This window comes from Narcine bancroftii, chromosome 9 (assembly GCF_036971445.1).
Source record: "Narcine bancroftii isolate sNarBan1 chromosome 9, sNarBan1.hap1, whole genome shotgun sequence".
Classification (NCBI taxonomy): domain Eukaryota; kingdom Metazoa; phylum Chordata; class Chondrichthyes; order Torpediniformes; family Narcinidae; genus Narcine; species Narcine bancroftii.
The window spans coordinates 57258684-57277131 of NC_091477.1; the positions used below are offsets into that span (position 1 = coordinate 57258684).

At 44.1% G+C, this 18448-nt stretch overlaps 1 protein-coding gene across 2 annotated transcripts in view; it reads right to left on the bottom strand.

Annotated features, from left to right (window-relative positions):
* Positions 1-17589, bottom strand: part of rmnd5b (required for meiotic nuclear division 5 homolog B) — a 42180-nt gene extending 24591 nt beyond the window's left edge. The window contains exons 1-3 of one of the 2 annotated variants that reach the window (XM_069899251.1): positions 16738-17589; positions 4058-4203; positions 2226-2363 (exon numbers count right to left, since the gene is read on the bottom strand). In XM_069899251.1, the coding sequence (XP_069755352.1) occupies positions 2226-2363; positions 4058-4203; positions 16738-16876 (423 nt within the window). In that variant the 5' untranslated portion in view covers positions 16877-17589. The remainder of the gene's footprint in view (positions 1-2225; positions 2364-4057; positions 4204-16737) is intronic. The other variant, XM_069899252.1, reaches the window with a different exon arrangement.
* Between the last annotated feature and the right edge of the window lie 859 nt (positions 17590-18448).

An 18448-nucleotide genomic window follows, 5' to 3' on the forward strand; every position in this document is an offset into this window, starting at 1 on the left:
ACACAGGGCTCAGACTGGGAGATCACTTCGCTAAGCGCTTTCACTCTGTCCGCACCAGTGACAGAGACCTCCCAGTGGCCAACCATTTCAGATCTGTATCACATTCCCATAGTCACATGTCTGTCCATGTGGCTATCCCACCAAGACCACCCATAAGTTGGAGGAACAACATCTGATTTTCCATCTAGGCCCTCTCCAGCTGGATGGCATTAAATTCGACTTCTTCGGTTTCTACTAATCTACACTCCATACCACCTCCCTTCCCTTCCTCCTTCCAGCTCTCCACCCCTTCCCTCTCTATTCACCCAGCCATCCCTCCTCCCCTTGCTCGCTGGTGTACCCTCCTTCCCTTCTCCACCTATTACCTCCTGCCTTTGCAACCACCCCTCCCACCTAATCTTTTGTTCTGATGGCCGCTGACATTTTTCCATACGTGGATGAAACGTTGGATCTGTATCTTTATCTTTGCTGTATAAAGGACACTGTTTGACCTGCTGAGTTTCTCCAGCATCGTGGGGTTTTTTGGTAAATTTTATTTTTGAATTTCCAAAGACTCACGTAAATCCAATAAACAGAATTTTACATTCTCTTTCCACGTAATATGATTTACAGAGTCCTTATATTCCCCTCTGTACACCCTCCCCTCACTGCCCCTTAAGTTATACAAATACAAAAATAGAGACATCCAAAAACCACCTAAATACCAACAAAGACAACGATCCTCCTCAAGGCTGGAGGACCTCGGATATTAAATAAAAACAGGTTGAGGCAAAAACACATGTCGTCTGCACCACATTCCCCATTTCATACTCTTAATCCTTCGTCTGCTGGGATGGATTGTTTCTTATTTAGGGAGGGGGTGGGGTCTATAATCTCCTTTTGACAAAGGCATGATTTTGCTTTTACCCAGATTAACCTTATACCTGGAGACCCTCCCGTAATCTTTCACTGTGGCCCTCAGTCTGGCCAATGAACCCTTCCCAGGTTCTATCAAATACACTAACACATCGTCAGAAAACAGGTTGATTTTGTGTTCCACTTGGCCCACTTCACGTCTGGATCCCACCAAATGGTTTCCGCCAGCGGTTCAATAGCTAGTATGGACAGAGCTGGGGACAGTGGGCAGCCCTGCCTCCATCATTGCGTTTTTACTGTTGTTGTTGTTGAACTTGCTCTCCACTTCAGTGTGGTATTCAGTTCTGGGCTTGTCTGGGAAGGTGTTGTTAGTCTTACCCCAACTAAATACTCCCACCACCCCAGAGATCCAGTCAGCCTTATCCATAAAGTTTTCAGATAGTTATCTCACTGAAATTCTGATCACCTGGCCAGGCTTGTCCTCGTCATACAAGGTAGGACAACTTCCCTACAGTCATTGGCACATTTGCAGCAGGAATGTTACTTGCCACATGGCCCGAATGTTGTTCCACATGCTTGCACCACACAAGCTCACTCCAACGTTAGAAGATTCACTTCCCATCACTGCTCCTGAGAATGTAATGGCCTGACACATTTTATGAACAGTTCAAAATGGAACATTTCCCAATTACAATTTGCGAACCTCAGGCCTCCCAGAGAGTAGCTTCGAGATTTTGATTAGTTTCCCCAGCAGCGATATTTATTTAAAATAGCACAAAGGCTTTGTTGATTCTTCCTGCTACTATTACTTCAAAATATCAATTTATATGGGATGTGAGCAAGCTTGGCAAGTCTCTTGTAAATGCCCTCAAATCGTGTAGTATAGTATAGATACTGTCCAGCAGAATATGACTCAATCTATGTTCCAAAGAAAGAGGAGTAATTTGGAGATGATGACATTTTCAAGCACGTTGTTGTTGTCCTTGCTCTCTAGGGCAGTTCTGTTGGCCAGATGTGAGTCCTGCGAACAGTACACTCAGCACCTGTGTTCCACCAGTTTGAGGGAACAGATACACAAGAGGTGTTAAGTGCTCGAATATGTTATATACTTGCACTAAGAAACAAGCTGTTTTCCATCACCTTCCAGACTTGTGACTAATCCATGCTGAGGAAGTTTCAGTGCAGCGGGAGGTGCTTCACTTTCAACAGAATATTACCACTCACCTGAACCAACATTTAGAAGAAGACAAATCAAGGAAGGCGATGTTAGTGGGGCAGCCTCAGCTGGACTATGTTCTCCTGACACAGACCATCTGATCTCTGTACCTCTCTTCCCACGTGCTTCACCCACTGGTCAACCAGTCTCTTACCTGACACAGTTCTTCTGCAACGTTCTGCAACCCTTGTCTGTACAAGTGCTCCACCACAGCCTCGCTAAGGAACTGCTGCTTTTCGTGCAAATCCCAGACGCCTTCCACCCCAACTCCACTCACATCTGTGTCAAAATTCTGCACAAAAGAGTGAACAACTCAGGGAAGCGATTCCTTTGTTAAGGCATTCCCTGGCCAAACTATATGTGAAAGCCAGAGAGAGTGGACTAGCACAGATGGCAGAGCTTGCAATTTATGTTCTGCACTAGCAGAGGGTACAGTACAACTCAATATGAAAATGCAGCAACATTTTAGCTGTCATCAAAGTAAATCATTTACCGGCAGGGACATTGTGAAGAGTTTACTCTGGAGAATGAATGGCCTCCTCCATTTACTATTTTAAATGTATCCAGCACAGTCATGGGCTCCTTGGCTCACTGACCATCAGCCACCCTCTATTCCCACATTAGCCTTGTTATTTTTTAAAAATATTCTCATGGCTCCCCCTGAGATTCTACCACTCTCTTAGTAACTTACGCAACCAATTAACATACTAATTTTCACAATGTGGGGCTGAGAGAGAAAATCGGAATACACATAGGGAGAACATGCAAACTTCACACAGACAGTGGAGAAGGGAAGAATTGAACCCACATCTTTGGCATTGTGAGGCAGTGGCTTTGCTATCTTTGCCAGTGTGCCATCCCAACTTCTAAATCAGTAGTTTCTAATATTAATTCATTTGAACGTTGTTGTATCTGAACAATTGTTGCAGATTAATTCTCATTTCTCTCTCCCTCCACTTGCCGTCTCTACATGGTTTTACTGGTGAATCCTGTGCCCGAGTAAACGGTTTCTACTCAGGTGGTCAGAATACGCTAAGCAACAGCAGCCTGGGGTCCAATTTCATTTTAATCTGCATATTTGTATTTTGCCCGCTCCTTTCTTAGATTTTCCCCAAGAATTGGGAATTTCCCTGTGGAACCAGCCTACACAGTGCCAGGGGCTTCACCACACAGTAACGTGTAGGTTAGGGCTTGTTCAAATTTCCACTTGGAAGCCTCAGTTTCCAGCACTGGTGATCGTTTGAATGGCCTCACATGTGGCCAGCTGTTTTTTTATCATGGAATCCCACTGGGCAGTGTGGTCTTCCAGGGACATCCCAGCTTCTGGGCTGGAAAACCTAACCAAACCAGATCAAACCTGGTTCAAGCATAGGTAGTCTCCATTCAGATGAAAGGGAAATATTGGTTCCCAGGAGAAAGGAAGCCATACATCTTTATAATTTTTACTATTTTAATTTATTTTAACTTTTAAATGGGCTTTTTAAAATCTTTTTTAATGTAAATAAAAAGTTTTAAATTCTTTTAAAATTTTAAATAAAGATGATTTTGAAATGTTGCGAAGGTCAAAGATGGTCACAAATATTAAATGGCCTCACTATCAGCTTTAACAGTCTGTGAGTGCTCAGCACCAACTGGCAAAGCCATTGCCTGTCCTGCTTAGTGCAGAAGTGCTGGAGATTGTCTCCTCACAGTGGGCTGTGCCGGGTGGGGGAAACCATACCAGGTCAAATAGCCTGCCACAGGGGCTGGTACACAGCAATTCTGCAGTAAGGGAAGATTTGTCTCAAGGTTCTGAACTGGAAAAAGTGGTTTCCAATTCTTGACCTTGAAATAAAGGTGCTAATAACATAGGAATTCTGTCATGATTGGAATAAACAACCGGTAACTGTTTGTTACCTTTGGGAGGTCAGGAATAACTGACCATCAGGATCGAAGTGACAAGGAAGCACAATCTAAAATCAAAATCCCTTAAAACTTTGTACTTACCCTGTCGATGGCCTTTCCCACTTTGGAGACACTTCCATGAATATCTTTGTGATCCAGTGCAAGTTTCTGAACGGTATCCTTTATCTTCTTACAACATTGTGACATAACCAGCGACAGTGTTGCCGATAACTGCGAATCAAGGTGGCCTTCAAAACAACAGAAGCTAATGATCACATGCACTTGATTCAAATGTACGGTTATACAATGTTTTCTAGTAATGAAAACTACTGACATATTAACAGATCCTCTAATGGGAAAGCTCACAGATACTCAAGAGCAATGCTGTGAAATGAGTGGATAAAATTAATGAAAGTTACCTCCTCAAGGTCACTGTAGTTAAACAAGGGACCTGTCAATATATCTAAATGCTCAAAGTTAAAGCAAATTAAATTTCTGATTTTCTATCAGGGGCCCTCAGGAAGAAGCAATTTAACTTTTCAAAGGATTGCTTTACATCAGTATGAGGACTATTTTGAAGCTTAATAAAGGTGCTCCTTGAAATTTAGATGATAAACCATTATCATAGCAACAGGAGTATTGTAGCAAGCAGCAAACAATCCATTCATCCAGTTTAATGAGGCTGAGGTATGAGGTCATATTCACTTGCTGAAGTTATGCCTTTTGAGGGTTTGTGGAAAGATAAATTTTCAGTCCATACCAGAAAAACAATCTAATGGCTGGCTGTCTGTCCTGACACACATTTGCATTTTAATATTATGAATTGAGTTATGGCTTCTTGAACTTTTACTTTTATAGATACAGGTAGTTGTCGACTTCTGGCCTACGCGAGTTATGTCCCCCTGCACATACTTTTAAAAAAAATCTTTATTAAAACTAAAAGTACATATTTTGTATTAAAAGGCCCAAGGTCCCCTCTCCCCGCAGCAGCCCGAAGTGCCCATTCCAGGCCAAGGTCCCCACTCCCCGTGGCAGCTCAAAGTCCCCGCTACAGGCCAAGGTCCCCATTCCCCACGGCAGGCCAAGGTCTCCGCTCCCCAAGACAGCCCAAAGTCCCTATTAAAGGTTCATTTGAATGTTGCTTGACCTCGGGCATGTGCAGTGGAGTGAATCCGACTTACAACCAACCCGAGTTACAATCAATCCTTCGATCCCCATTACGGTTGTAAGTCAGGGACTACCTGTAGGTAGAAGGCATACGAGCAATGGTTGGAGATTTGCATTGAAATATTGTAAAGGCCAACCTTTGTTTACAATAAATACAAGAACGATATGGGACAACTGAAGTATTATGCATTATATTATAAGAACATAAGAAATAGGAGCAGGAGTCGGCCATCCAGCCTGTCGAGTCTGCTCTGCCATTCAATGAGATCATGGTTGATCCCATTTATGCGGGACTTTATCGAAGGCCTTTTGGAAGTCCAGGAACACCACACATCCGATGGGGGAGAGCCAGTGGATGTGGTGTACCTGGACTTCCAAAAGGCCTTCGATAAGGTCCCGCATAAACGACTGGCTTCCAAAATCAAGGCTCATGGGATTGGGGGGAAAGTATTGATGTGGATTGAGAACTGGCTGGCAGGTAGAAGACAGAGAGTTGGGATAAATGGCACGTTTTCTGAGTGGCAGGCGGTGACCAGTGGGGTGCCACAGGGATCTGTACTGGGACCCCAGCTGTTCACAATTTACATTAATGATCTGGATGAGGGGATTGGATGTAATATCTCCAAATTTGTAGATGACACTAAGCTGGGAGGGGTTGTGTGCACGGAAGAGGGGGTCAGGAAGCTCCAATGTGATTTGGATAAATTGAGGGACTGGGCAGATACACGGCAAATGCACTATAATGTGGATAAATGTGAGGTTATCCACTTTGGTAATACAAACCGGAGGGCAGATTACTATTTGAATGGCAATAGATTAAGAGATGGGGAAGTGCTGAGAGACCTAGGGGTACTTGTACATCAGTCTCTGAAGGCGAGCATGCAGGTACAGCAGGCGGTTAAAAAGGCAAATGGTATGTTGGCCTTCATATCAAGAGGGTTTGAGTCTAGGAACAAGGATACCTTACTGCAGTTGTACAGGGCCTTGGTGAGACCACACCTGGAGTATTGTGTGCAGTTTTGGTCACCTTATCTAAGGAAGGATGTTCTTGCAATGGAGGGAGTGCAGAGGCGATACACCAGGCTGATACCTGGAATGGTAGGAATGACTTATGAGGAAAGATTGCGCAAATTGGGATTGTACTTGCTGGAGTTTAGAAGATTGAGAGGGGATCTCATAGAGACATATAAAATTCTGGCAGGACTGGACAGAGTGGATGCAGATGGGATGTTTCTAATGATGGGAAAATCCAGAACCCGGGGCCATGGTTTGAGGATAATAGGCAAACCATTTAGGACCGAGCTGAGGAGGAATTTCTATACCCAGAGGGTGGTGAATCTGTGGAATTCATTGCCATAGAGGGCAGTAGAGGCAGGTTCATTAAATATATTTAAGAGGGAATTAGATATATTTCTTCAGTATAAGGGTATTAAAGGTTACGGAGAGAAGGCAGGGACGGGGTACTGAACTTTAAGATCAGCCATGATCTCGATGAATGGCGGAGCAGGCTCAAAGGGTCGAATGACCTACTCCTGCTCCTATCTTCTATGTTTCTATAAATATATTTATTCCTTAAATAAGTATATTTAAGACACGGTTGGATATATTGTACATAGTAAGGGGATTAAGGGATGCAGGGAAAAGGCAGGTAGGTGGCGATGAGCTGATCATCAGATCAGCCATGATCACATTGAATGACAGGAGCAGACTCGACAGGCCAGATGGCCGACTCCTGCTCCTATTTCTTATGTTCTTATGGCTGATCTGATGATCGGCTCATCTCCACCTGCCTGCCCTTTTCCCCATATCCCTCAATTTCCTGACTATGTAAAAATCTATCCAACCTTGTCTTTAAAATATTTACTGAGGTCGCTTCCACTGCTTCAATGGGCAGTGAATTCCACAGATTCATCACCCTCTGGGAAAAGCAGTCCCTCCTCATCTCGGTCCTCAATTTACTACCCTGGATTTAAGGCTCTGTTCCCTAGTTCTGGTCTCCCCCACCATTGGAAACAACTTACCTGGTTCTTTCATAATTACCTGGCTCTTTCATAATTTTATGTTTCTATACGATCCCTTCTCATTCTTCTCAATTCATTCAAATACAGTCCTGGATGACTCAATTTCTCCTCATAGGCCAACCCCTTTGTCCCTGGAATAAATCTGGTGAACCTCCTCTGCACCACCTCCAAAGCCAATACATCATTCCTCAAGTAAGGAGGCCAGAACTGCACGCAGTTCTGCAGATGCGGCCTCACCAGTACCTTGTTCAGTTGCAGCACAGTTTCCCTGCTCTTAAATTCAATCCTTTTAGCAAAGAAGGCCAACATTCCATTTACTTTCTTGACAGCCTGCTGCACCTGCAAACCAACCTTCTGCGTTTCATGCACAAGCACTCCCAAGTCCTTCTGTACGGCAGCTTACTGCAATCACCATCCATTTAAATAATAATCTGATCTTCCATTTTCCCTTCCAAAGTGGATAACCTCATTTACCAACATTATACTCCATCTGCCAGACCCTTGCCCACACACTTAACCCATCTATATTTCTCATCAGACACCCTGTATCCTCTGCACAATTTGCTTTCCACTCCATTTTGTGTCATCAGCAAACCTACTACACCCTATCCCCACCTCCAGATCGTTGATGTACATTGTGAATAGCTTCAGTCCCAGCACCGACCCTTGTTACTCCCCAATCACCACTGACTCCCAAACAGAAAAACACCCCTGTACCCCAACACTCTGCTTTCTATTGGTTAACCAATCCTCAACCCATGCTAATACATCACCCCCCCCCAACTCTATGCATCCTTATCTTCTGCACATCTTTTATGCAGCACCTTATCAAGCACCTCCTGGAAATCCAGGTAAACAATATCCACCTGCTCCACTCGACCGACTGCACTCGTTATATCCTCAAAGATCTCCAGTGAATTTGTCAAACGGGACCTGCCTTTGCTGAGTCCCTGCTGCATCTGCCTGATGGATTCATTTTGCTCCAGATGCCTCACTATTTCTTCGTTAAAGATAGCTTCAAGAATTTTTAATTTTTAAAATTTAGACTTACAGCATGGCAACAGGCCACTTTGGCCCACAAACCCATGCTGCCCAATTTCATCCAATTAACCCACACCCCCTAGTACGTATTGAACGGTGGGAGGAAACTGGAGCCCCCAGAGGAAATCCCACGCAAACAAGGGGAGAACGTACGAACTCCTTACAGACAGCACGAGATTCAAACCCAGATCACTGGTGCTGTAAAGGTGTTACATTAACTGTTATACTAACCCTGCCGCCCCTTTCCCAACCACAGATGTTAAACTAACAGGCCTATAGTTCCCTGCCTTTTGCCATCATCCTTTTTGAATCGTAGTGTGATGTTCACCGCTTTCTAATCTGCTGGAAACTTCCTAGGGTCCAGAGAATTTTGATAAATTATCACCAAAGCCTCAACTATAACTTCTGCCGTTTCTTTCAGTACCCTGGGATGCATCCATCAGGTCCAAGGGACTTATCTATATTTAGACCATCAAGTTTTCTAACCATGACCTCTTTAGTGAAAACAATTACATCCAGATCCTCACCTCCCATCACGTCTTTGGTATGTTCGATGTGTCCTTCATCATGAAGAGTGGCACAAAACAGTCATTCAAAGCCTCATTTTCCAGTATCATTTCCCCCATTTCATCTCATCTTTTTGCGCTTTATATAATTATAAAAACTTTAACTGTCTGTTTTTATATTTTGAGCTAATCTTTTCCCATAGTCAACCTTCACTCTCTTTATGGCTCTCTTCGTGGTTCTTATTAAAGTTTTCCCTGTCTTCTGGTTTCCCACTGCTCTTGGTGACGTATGAGCTTTTCATTTGATGCCTTCGTTGATTTCCTTAGTTATCCAGGGTGGCCTGTCCCTACCCTCACTGTCCTTGCTTTTAACTGGAATATACTTTTGTTGAGCACTGTGAAAAATCTCTGAAATTCCCAGTCTACCCTGGCCAACTCCTCCCTCATCCTCTTGTTTAGGAACAACACACTGGTTTTAGACCAAACTACTGTACCCTTCATTTGTATGAAACTCAGTCAATGTGATGACTCTTTCCAAGAGGATCCCTAACTACAAGATTGCTAATTTTACCTGTCTCGTTGCACAGGACCAGATCCAGGATCTGATCATAATCCGAAGAGATTTATTGAAACTACATTTCCTCCCCGATCCATTATTGCTGATGGAGACACACTCGCTTCGAATACAGGAAACATCGCACATTATTGCCTCTCCACCTTCCGCACCCCTAATAGAATAGATGACTAATTATAGCATTCTAACAAAAGCTACCCACCCCAAAGCTACTCGGGAGTAGCAAGGGTTAACTCTCAACCTCAAACTCTTAACTTTTTTTTCCCCTCAAATTTGGATTCTAACAATCCAAAGCCGATAAGGAGTAATTAGCTGGACTAATGAGACATTATTCATTAAAGTACTTACAAACCTTCCACAATTCACTGTTCAGCCCCACTTTGCAGTTTAGTAAAGTGTAAGTTATTAACAGAAGGGGGAAACATTTTGCTCTGTCAGACAAGGAGGGTTTAAACAGACTGGTCCTTGAGTTGAGGAGAATGGAGAGGGATTAGATAGAAACACACAAAATTCTTATGGGGCATGACAGGGTAAACAGGGCATTTCCCTGGCTGGATATTGAGAATGAGTACGGGGTCAAAATTAATGGGTGGCGATTAGAGACAGAAACAAGAATCATTGGAATTCCTTGTCCAAGACGGCTGTGCAAACTGAGTAGCTAAATGTATTCAAAAGAGCGATCAGAGTTTTAGATATTGAGAGAATCAAGGTGAAATTTTGAGAGTACAGAATCGGTATGTTCCTGTCAGAATCAAAGGCATGGTTAGAAGGTATAGGGAACGTTGGTTTCAAGGGATATCGGGGCCTGGTTCAGAAGAAGAGAGAGAGGTGTATAGCAGGTATAGGCAGCATGGAGAAAATGAGGTACTTGAGGAGTATTAAATAATGCAAGAAAAATCTCAAGAAAGAAATCAGGAGGCTAAAAGAAGATACAAGGTTGCTTTGGCAGATAATGTGAAGGAAAATCCTAAGGGTTTCTACAGGTATATTAAGAGCAAAAGGATAGTAAGGGACAAAATTGGTCCCCTTGAAGATCAGAGTGGTCGGCTTTGTATGCAGCTAAAAGAGATGGGGAGGTCTTCAATAGGTTTTTCCCATTAGTAATCACTAAGGAAACGGGCACAGAGTTGTGGAAAGTGAGGGAAACAAGCAGTGAGGTCATGGAATCTGTATAGATTAAAGAGGAGGAAATACTTGCTGTGTTAAAGCAAATAAGGGGGGATAAATCCCCAGGGCCTGACAAGAATTTGCAGAGTTATTTAAAATAGCCATGGATGAAGTGCCAGAGGATTGGAGGGCAACACACACCTTGGAAATTATAGGCCGGTGACCCTGACGTGTTGTGCATGGTAGGTTGTGTTTAAGAAAGAGGAGGTTACTAGGAAAGTGTTGACTACATGTACCTTTGACAAGGTCCCACATGGGATGTTAGTCAGGAAGGTTCAAACACTAGGTATTCATGGTGAAGTAGTAAACTGAATTCAATGATGGCTGGACGGGAGAAGCCAGAAGAAAGTAGTGGTGGATGATGCTTCTCAGACTGGAGGCCTGTGACTAGTGGTGTGTCTCAGGGATTGGTGCTGGGACCATTGTTGTTTGTCATTTTATATAAATGATCTGGATGATAATCTGGTAAATGGGATTAATAAATTTGCAGATGTCACGAAGGTTGAAGGTGTTGTGGACAACGAAGAAGGTTTTTGAAGCTTGCAGAGGGGTCTGGACCAGCTGATGAAGTAGGTTGAAAAATGGTAGATGAAATTTAATGCAGACAAGTGTGAGGTGTTGCATTTTGGAAGGACAAACCAAGAAAGGACATACACAGTGAATGGTAGAGTACTGAACAGAGGGATCTGAGAATACAGATACATAATTTCCTGAATGTGGCATCACAGGTGGCCAGGGTTGTAAATAAAGCATTTGGCATATGGGCCTTCATAAATCAAACTATTGAGTACAGGAGTTGGAATGTGATGTTAAAGTTGTACAAGATACTACTGCCAATTTTGGAATACGGTGTGCAGTTTCAGTCATCTAACTAAAAGAAGGATATCAGTAAGATTGAGAGAGCGTAGAGAAGATTTATTAGGATGTTGCCCAGACTTCAGGAATTGAGATACAGGGAAAGGTTAAACACGTTAGGACTTTGTTTCCTGAAGCATAGAATAATCAAAGCCAGTCAGGGAGATGGGTGACTGTAGGGAAAAGGGGAGAGAGGCAGTGCAGAGTACCCCTGTGGCCATTCCCCTCAACAAGTATACTGCTTTGGATACTGTTGGGGAGGATGATTGACAGGAGACATCATGGAGATTGGGTATCTGGCACAGGAGCTGGACCCTTGGCTCAGAAGGAAGGGGGAGGGGGGAAAAAAACTAGGGCTCTTGTAGTTGGGGAAATCGCTGGCTAGGGGAGCAGATATGAGGTTTGCTGGATGAGATTGGGGCTCCTGGTTGGCATGTTGCCTCCCAGGAGCCAGGGTCAGGGATGTCTCTGATCAAGTCCACAGCATTCTGGAGGGAGAGGGCGAGCAGCCAGAAGTCATGGTCCACATGAGGACCAATGACAAAGAAGTTGGGATGAGGTCCTGAAAAGGGATTAGAGAGAGTTAGGGAAGAAGATGAATAGCAGGACCTCAAGGGTGGCGATCTCGGGATTGCTGACTGTGCCATGCACTAGTGAGGGTAGAAATAGTAAGTTGTGGAGGATGAATGTGTTGCTCAGGAGCTGGGGCAGGGATTTAGATTTCTGGATCATTGGGATCTCTTCTGGGGCAAGTCAGTCCTGTACAAAAGGGGTGGGCTGCACTTGAACTGGGGGGGGGGGGGGGATAACCAATATCTTGGTGGGAATGTTGGCTAGAGCTGTTGAGGGGGGGTTTAAACTAGTTTGACAGGGGAGGTTGGGACCAGAGTGAGTGTAGGGAGGAACAACACCTAAATTGGAAGGAATGGAGGGAACAGAATGTAAAAAATAAATGAAGAAGATAAAGATAGTTGGTAACAAAAGGAGTTCATGAGGAGGACAGTCTCTCAAATGCATATATTTTAATGCAAGAAGCATTGTAAATACGGAGGATGAGCTTAAGGCATGGATGGTCACGTGGAAATATTGTGGCCATCAGTGAAACTTGGCTGCAGGAAGGGCATGTTTGGCAGTTAAATATTCCAGGATTCTGTTGTTTTAGGCATGACAGAACAGGGAAGGGGATAAAAGGTGGAGGAGTTACATTGCTTATTAGAGAGAACATTACAGCAGTACTGTGGCAGGATGGTTTGTTGGGATCGTCCAGTGAGGCCATTTGGGTAGAATTGAGGAATAGCAGAGGCATGAATATATTAATGGGAGTGTATTATAGACCACCAAATGGGCTGAGGGAATTAGAGGAGCAAATTTGTAAGGCAATTGCATATATGTGTAATTAAACACAAGGTGGTAGTTATGGGAGATGTCAACTTTCCAAACATTAACTGGGATGCCCATACAGTAAGAGGGCTGGATGGGGTAGAGTTTGTTAACTGTCCTCAGGAAAGTTTTCTAAATCGATATGTAGAAGAATTAACTCGAGAAGGGGCAGTATTGGATTGAGATGGGTCAGGTGACAGAGGTTTGTGTTGGGGAACACTTTGGGTCTAGTGATCACAATACTATTAGATTTAGGCTAGTAATGGAAAAGAATAGAGGTGGGCAAAAGGTTGAGATTCTTGATTGGAATAAAGCAAATTTCGAGGGGATGAGAAGATTTGGAGGGTGTGAATTGGGATAAGATATTTTCAGGGAAGAATGCAGCAGATAAATGGAGTATATTCAAAGGAGAAGTTCTGAGAGCGCAGAGTTGGTCTGTCCCCATGAGGATTAAAGGAAAGGTTAGAAACTGTAGGGAGCCTTGGTTTTCAAAAGATATTGGGAACTTGGTTCAGAGGAAGAGGGATGTGTACAACAACAGAGAATGGATGAACTGCTTGAGGAATATAAGGAGAGTAAAAAAAAATCTTAAGAAGGAAATTAGAAAGGCTAAAAGGAGATTTGGCAAGAAAATTAAAAATAAATCCAAAGGGTTTCTATATATACATTAAAATTAAAAGAATAGTGAGGGATAAAATTGGACTTGAAGATGAGTTGGGGGGGGGGGTGGGGTAGATTCTATGAGAAGCCAGAGGAGATGGAAATTTTAAAGGATTTTTTTTCTTCAGTTTTCACTAAGGAATGGAATATTGAGCTAGATGAAGTGAAGAAATATGGTAGGGAGCTCATGGATAATATAAAAATTAATGAGAAGATAGTGTTGGCTATATTGAAAAAGATCAAGATGGATAAATCTCCAGGTCCTGACAAAATATTCCCTTGGACCCTGAAGGAGGTTAGTGAACAAATAGTGGGGGAGTTAACAGAAATATTTTAAATGTCACTGGCCACGGGGGGAGTGCCGGAGGACTGGAGGGTGGCTCATGTTGTTCCTCTGTTCAAAAAGGATCCAAAAGTAAACCTGCTAATTATAGGTCTGTAAGTCTGACATCAGTGGTGGGTAAATTATGGAAAAATGTTCTTAGAGATGGTATATACAACTATTTGGAAAGACAGGGATTGATTGGAGTAGTCAGTATGGTTTAGTACATGGTAGATTGTGTCTAACAAATCATAGAGTTTCTCGAGGTGGTTACTAAAAAGGTTGATGAGGGGAAGGCGGTGGATGTTGTCTATTTGAACTTTAGTAAGGCTTTTGATAAGGTTCTCCATAAGTGGTTAGTAAGGAAGATGAAAACATTAGGTATTAATGATGAAGTAGTAAAATGGAATCAGCAATGGTTGGATGGGAGATGCCAGAGAGTAGTGGTGGAAAATTGTTTGTTGAATTGGAGGCCGGTGACAAGTGGAGTGCCTCAGGGATCGGTACTGGGTCCACTGCTGTTTTGTCATATATATTAACGATCTAGATGATAGGGTGACAAATTGGATTAGTAAATTTGCAGATGATACAAAGGTTGGCACTGTTGTGGACAGTGAGGAAGATTATCAAAGCTTATAGGGTGATATAGGACAGTTAGAAGAGTGGGCTGGAAGATGGCAAATAGTGTTTAATACTGATAAATGTGAGGTGCCACATTTTGGTAGGACTAATCAAAATAGGACATACACATTAAATGGTAGACAATTGAGGATTGCAGTAAAACAAATGGATTTAGGAGTCATGGTACACAATTCTCTGAAAGTTGTGGCTAGGGTGATGAAGAAGGCATTTAGTATGTTGGCTTTTATAAATCAGAGTGTACAACATAGGAGTTGGGATGTTATGTTGAAACTGTATAAGGCATTGGTGAGGCCAAATTTGGAATATTGTGTGCAGTTTTGGTCGCCAAACTACAGGAAGGATATAAACAGAGTGCAGAAGAGGTTTACGAGAATGTTGCCAGGGTTTGAGTTACAGGGAACGGTTGAGCAGGCTGGGTCTTTATTCCCTGGACCGTAGAAGATTGAGGGGTGATTTGATGGAGGTATTCAAATTATAAGGGGGACAAATAGTAAATGTGGACAAGCTTTTTCCACTGAGAGTGTGGGAGATTCAAACAAGGTGGCATAGATTGAGAGTAAAAAAGGAAAAGTTTAAGGGAAACATAAGGAGGAATTTCTTCATGCAGAGGGTGGTGGGGGTATGGAATGAACTTCCGGCAGTGGTAGTAGAAGCGAGATCGATTTTAATATTCAAGGAAAGCTTGGATAGGTATATGAATGGGAGAGTTATGGAGGGTTATGGCCCAAATGTGGGTCAGTGGGACTAGGTAGAAGATGTTCGGCACGGACGAGTAGGGCCAAACTGGCCTGTTTCTGTGCTGTAAATGGTTATATGGTTATAAAAGATCAGCTCCAATGTTTTCTGTGGTGCACAAGAGTAAAGGATTAAGCTTATTTCACTTTATATTCTTATATCCTTACACATTATTCAGAACTATATTAAAGGCACAGACAAAATATCAGCAATCAAGTTCCAAAGTCAATTATGATCTTTGTCAGTTTCAAATATTAATGTTTACCATCCAATTTCATTTTCAGTTCAACATTCTAAAAGGGCATCAAAAACAAAAATACCTAATTGAATGAATGGCATGCACCAGTGTTGACCGTAATGCTCCTGTGGGATGTATGGTACCTAAAAGCCAGTAGCAAACAAGTCTCCACATAGTAGACAGATGTTCAATTTTCAGTGCCATAAGTGTTTTTGTAAGATTTTATGAGTATTTCCCATAGCAATCTTAATGATTATTTTCAGAAAATATTGTACTTTATTGAAATCAAAACAGTGCAAAATTTGTGTTGTAGAGGTGAAAAAGCAAAGGCTAATTATTTATAGTTATGTGGTCAGATCAGAAACATGGGGTGCACAAGACCTTGAATGATTGCAGTGTGTAGTCATGGCATACTATAATCATTAACGTCCAAAATATGTCCAGAATTCCTCCAACTTTACTGTTATTTGGAATAACAAAATGTGATGGTTACACAGTACATCAACCACTGCCACTGTTGGGGACCAATTTGAGAAGTATATGCAAAGAGGGATCAACACCTGGGCAGCATGAATACTGCATGAAAAGACAATCATGCTTGGTTTTGAGTTCCATAACCAATAAGATCATAAGGCAAAGGAGCAGAAATAGGCCATTCAGCCCATCGAGTCTGCCCTGTCATTTAATCATGACCTGATCCATTTCCCCACTCAGCCACACTGCCCGGTCTTCCCCCATTACCTCTGATGTCCTGGCTAATCAAGAATCTATCAATCTCTGCCTGAGATACACTCAATGCCTCCACAAATGCCTGTGGCAACAAATTCCACAGATTTACCACCCTCTGGCTGAAGAAATTCCTCCACATCTCTGTTCCAAATGGACATCATTCAATCCTGAAGTTGTGCCCTCTTGTCCTAGACTCTCCCACCATGGGGAACAACCTTTCTACATCTACTCTGTCTATACCTTTCAACCTTTGAAAGGTTTCAATAAGATCTGCCCTCGTTCTCCTCAATTCAAACGAGTGCAGGCCAAGAGCTGCCAATGAGGTCATCAAGGCTTGAGATCAAATGGAATGAGATATTTGATGGGATAAGAGCAGGGAAACGGATCATTCGCTCCCTTAAAACTACAGCATAGCTGGGCAGGACCTGGAGGAGAAGCCAACAAGATATGTGATTGAACAAATTCCACAAATGAACAGGATCTAAATCCAGGTTACATTAGGTATAACAAGACAAGAACTCAGCAATACGATATAATGCCATCTGCTTAAAAAAAGTTGCAGAATATCTAAACCACCACCTTTCCTCTTTCTGCAATTCTATTCTACTTCAGATTGTCATTTCACATTAAAATTTATGCGATGATCAGTTTAACTGCAGGTCTTCAAACAATACTATTGGAACAAGCACTTACTGCAGTTGTCAATCAGTGTTGTCAGCGTACACAGATGCCATAGTGTCCTCACCTGTATTGGAAAGCTCTTGTCGGAGGCCACTGACATAGTGGAGCAACTCCTCCAGGCTGCGGTCACAATGCTGTCCATACATCAGGAACTTGTGCAGCACTTTTTCCAGCTCCCGCTCCACGCACACACACTGGTCCATGGGGCAGAGACACGGGGAGACAGACACACACAGGCACGACTGGAATAACTTGGAGTCAGCACAATTAAATCCACACCGGGTGCAGAAAACGCACTGAACACAAATACAGGGTCAGGGCAGGAGACCCTCGAGATAAACAAACAGTAAGAGGGACTTGGGAGACAAAGCGATACTACATTCAAGGGAACAGAATGCAATACAGGAGAAGGCAGAGAGAGAGAGAAAGGATGAGCGCCGAGGGCTTGGACGCAGCGAGGAGTTGAGATTAAAAGTTTAACACCATGCCACAGTCACACACCCCGGCACTCCGACCACACAGGAAGCCTGGCAACACCATGCAGAGCCCGCTGGCTGCTTATTCACCCACCGCCGCAGCCCACGGCAGAGACATGGCCGCAGCGCCGGCGACGCTGGTGGGACGGCAGGGTGGGCACTCGGCCGCCGCAGCCAGCGATGCCCAAGCCTGCACAGCTGTGGGTGGGAGGGGGGAGGTTGGCACCGCTGTCACCGCGGCGGGGCCCGGCCGCCACTCCCCACGCAGGGCGATGCGGAAGCGCGGCTCCCGGCTGCTGCCTGCCCATTCACTCGGCGCCCGCGCGCCCTGCTCCCACATGCTGCGCCGCCAACCGATACATTGTCCATGGATCCATGTTGCCAGCCCGTCGCTGCCTCGCGCCCACCGACTGCCGCCACCGCCGACGTGCACGCCCCCCTCCCTCCCCGGCAAGTGGGACAGTCCACCAGGAAGTAGCAGGCGGAGGGCTGCACCACTCGGCGGCAGGAGGAGAAGCGAGACCGGGCCGTGTTTGTACCCAGTAACTCGGTGTAAATCCCGAGTGAACGCAGCTCCAGTCGTGCATCTCGCTTTCTGTCCGTAGCTTACTCAAAAATAGTTGAAAAGGTGCAGAATTGCGAGGAACTGTGTACCTAGAGGTGGCAGAACCCCTGAGTGAGCACAATGAACGCAGTTAGTGGGGGGGTGAGAGGTCAGAGGGACCCTCCTCCTCTTTACCTTCCCTCTGGGCATTTGGTCTCTGGCTCTCGAAGGTGAGGGGCATCTTGCAGGGGAAGGGCTTCCTTCCTGTGCTAGGGCCCAGAAATAGCTTGCCAACGTAGCCAACTTCTGACCTGGCAGCTAAGCCCTCACCACTTCGATCCCATCCCCCTCAGTGCTGTCGGTACACTCCACCTGTTGAGACTTTTCTGCAGAAACTAGTGCATTCGTTTGAGTGGAATGAGTGAATTTCAGGGAAGGGGAGAGGTACCTGGACAGGAGGCAGACACACCCATTAGAATAGCTGCCTGAAATTCGGCCTGTGGTCAGGGTCAAGAGGGTGTGATTGCAGCCTCAGCCTTTGATCGTGTCTCAGAAGCCCCTTTTCCACTGGCACCTTGTTTCAGGAATTGACGGGCAATTAACTTGTTAAGGGTCCAGTGGAAAACGGCATCAGCTGACACCAGTGTGCCGAATAACCAGTGGAAAAAGGACAAGTTGCATCCCTGGACCATTGTTGAAGTTACTCTCCTATCCCTGAGGATGAATGTGTTCAGTGGAAAAGCAGTTTATGTCCC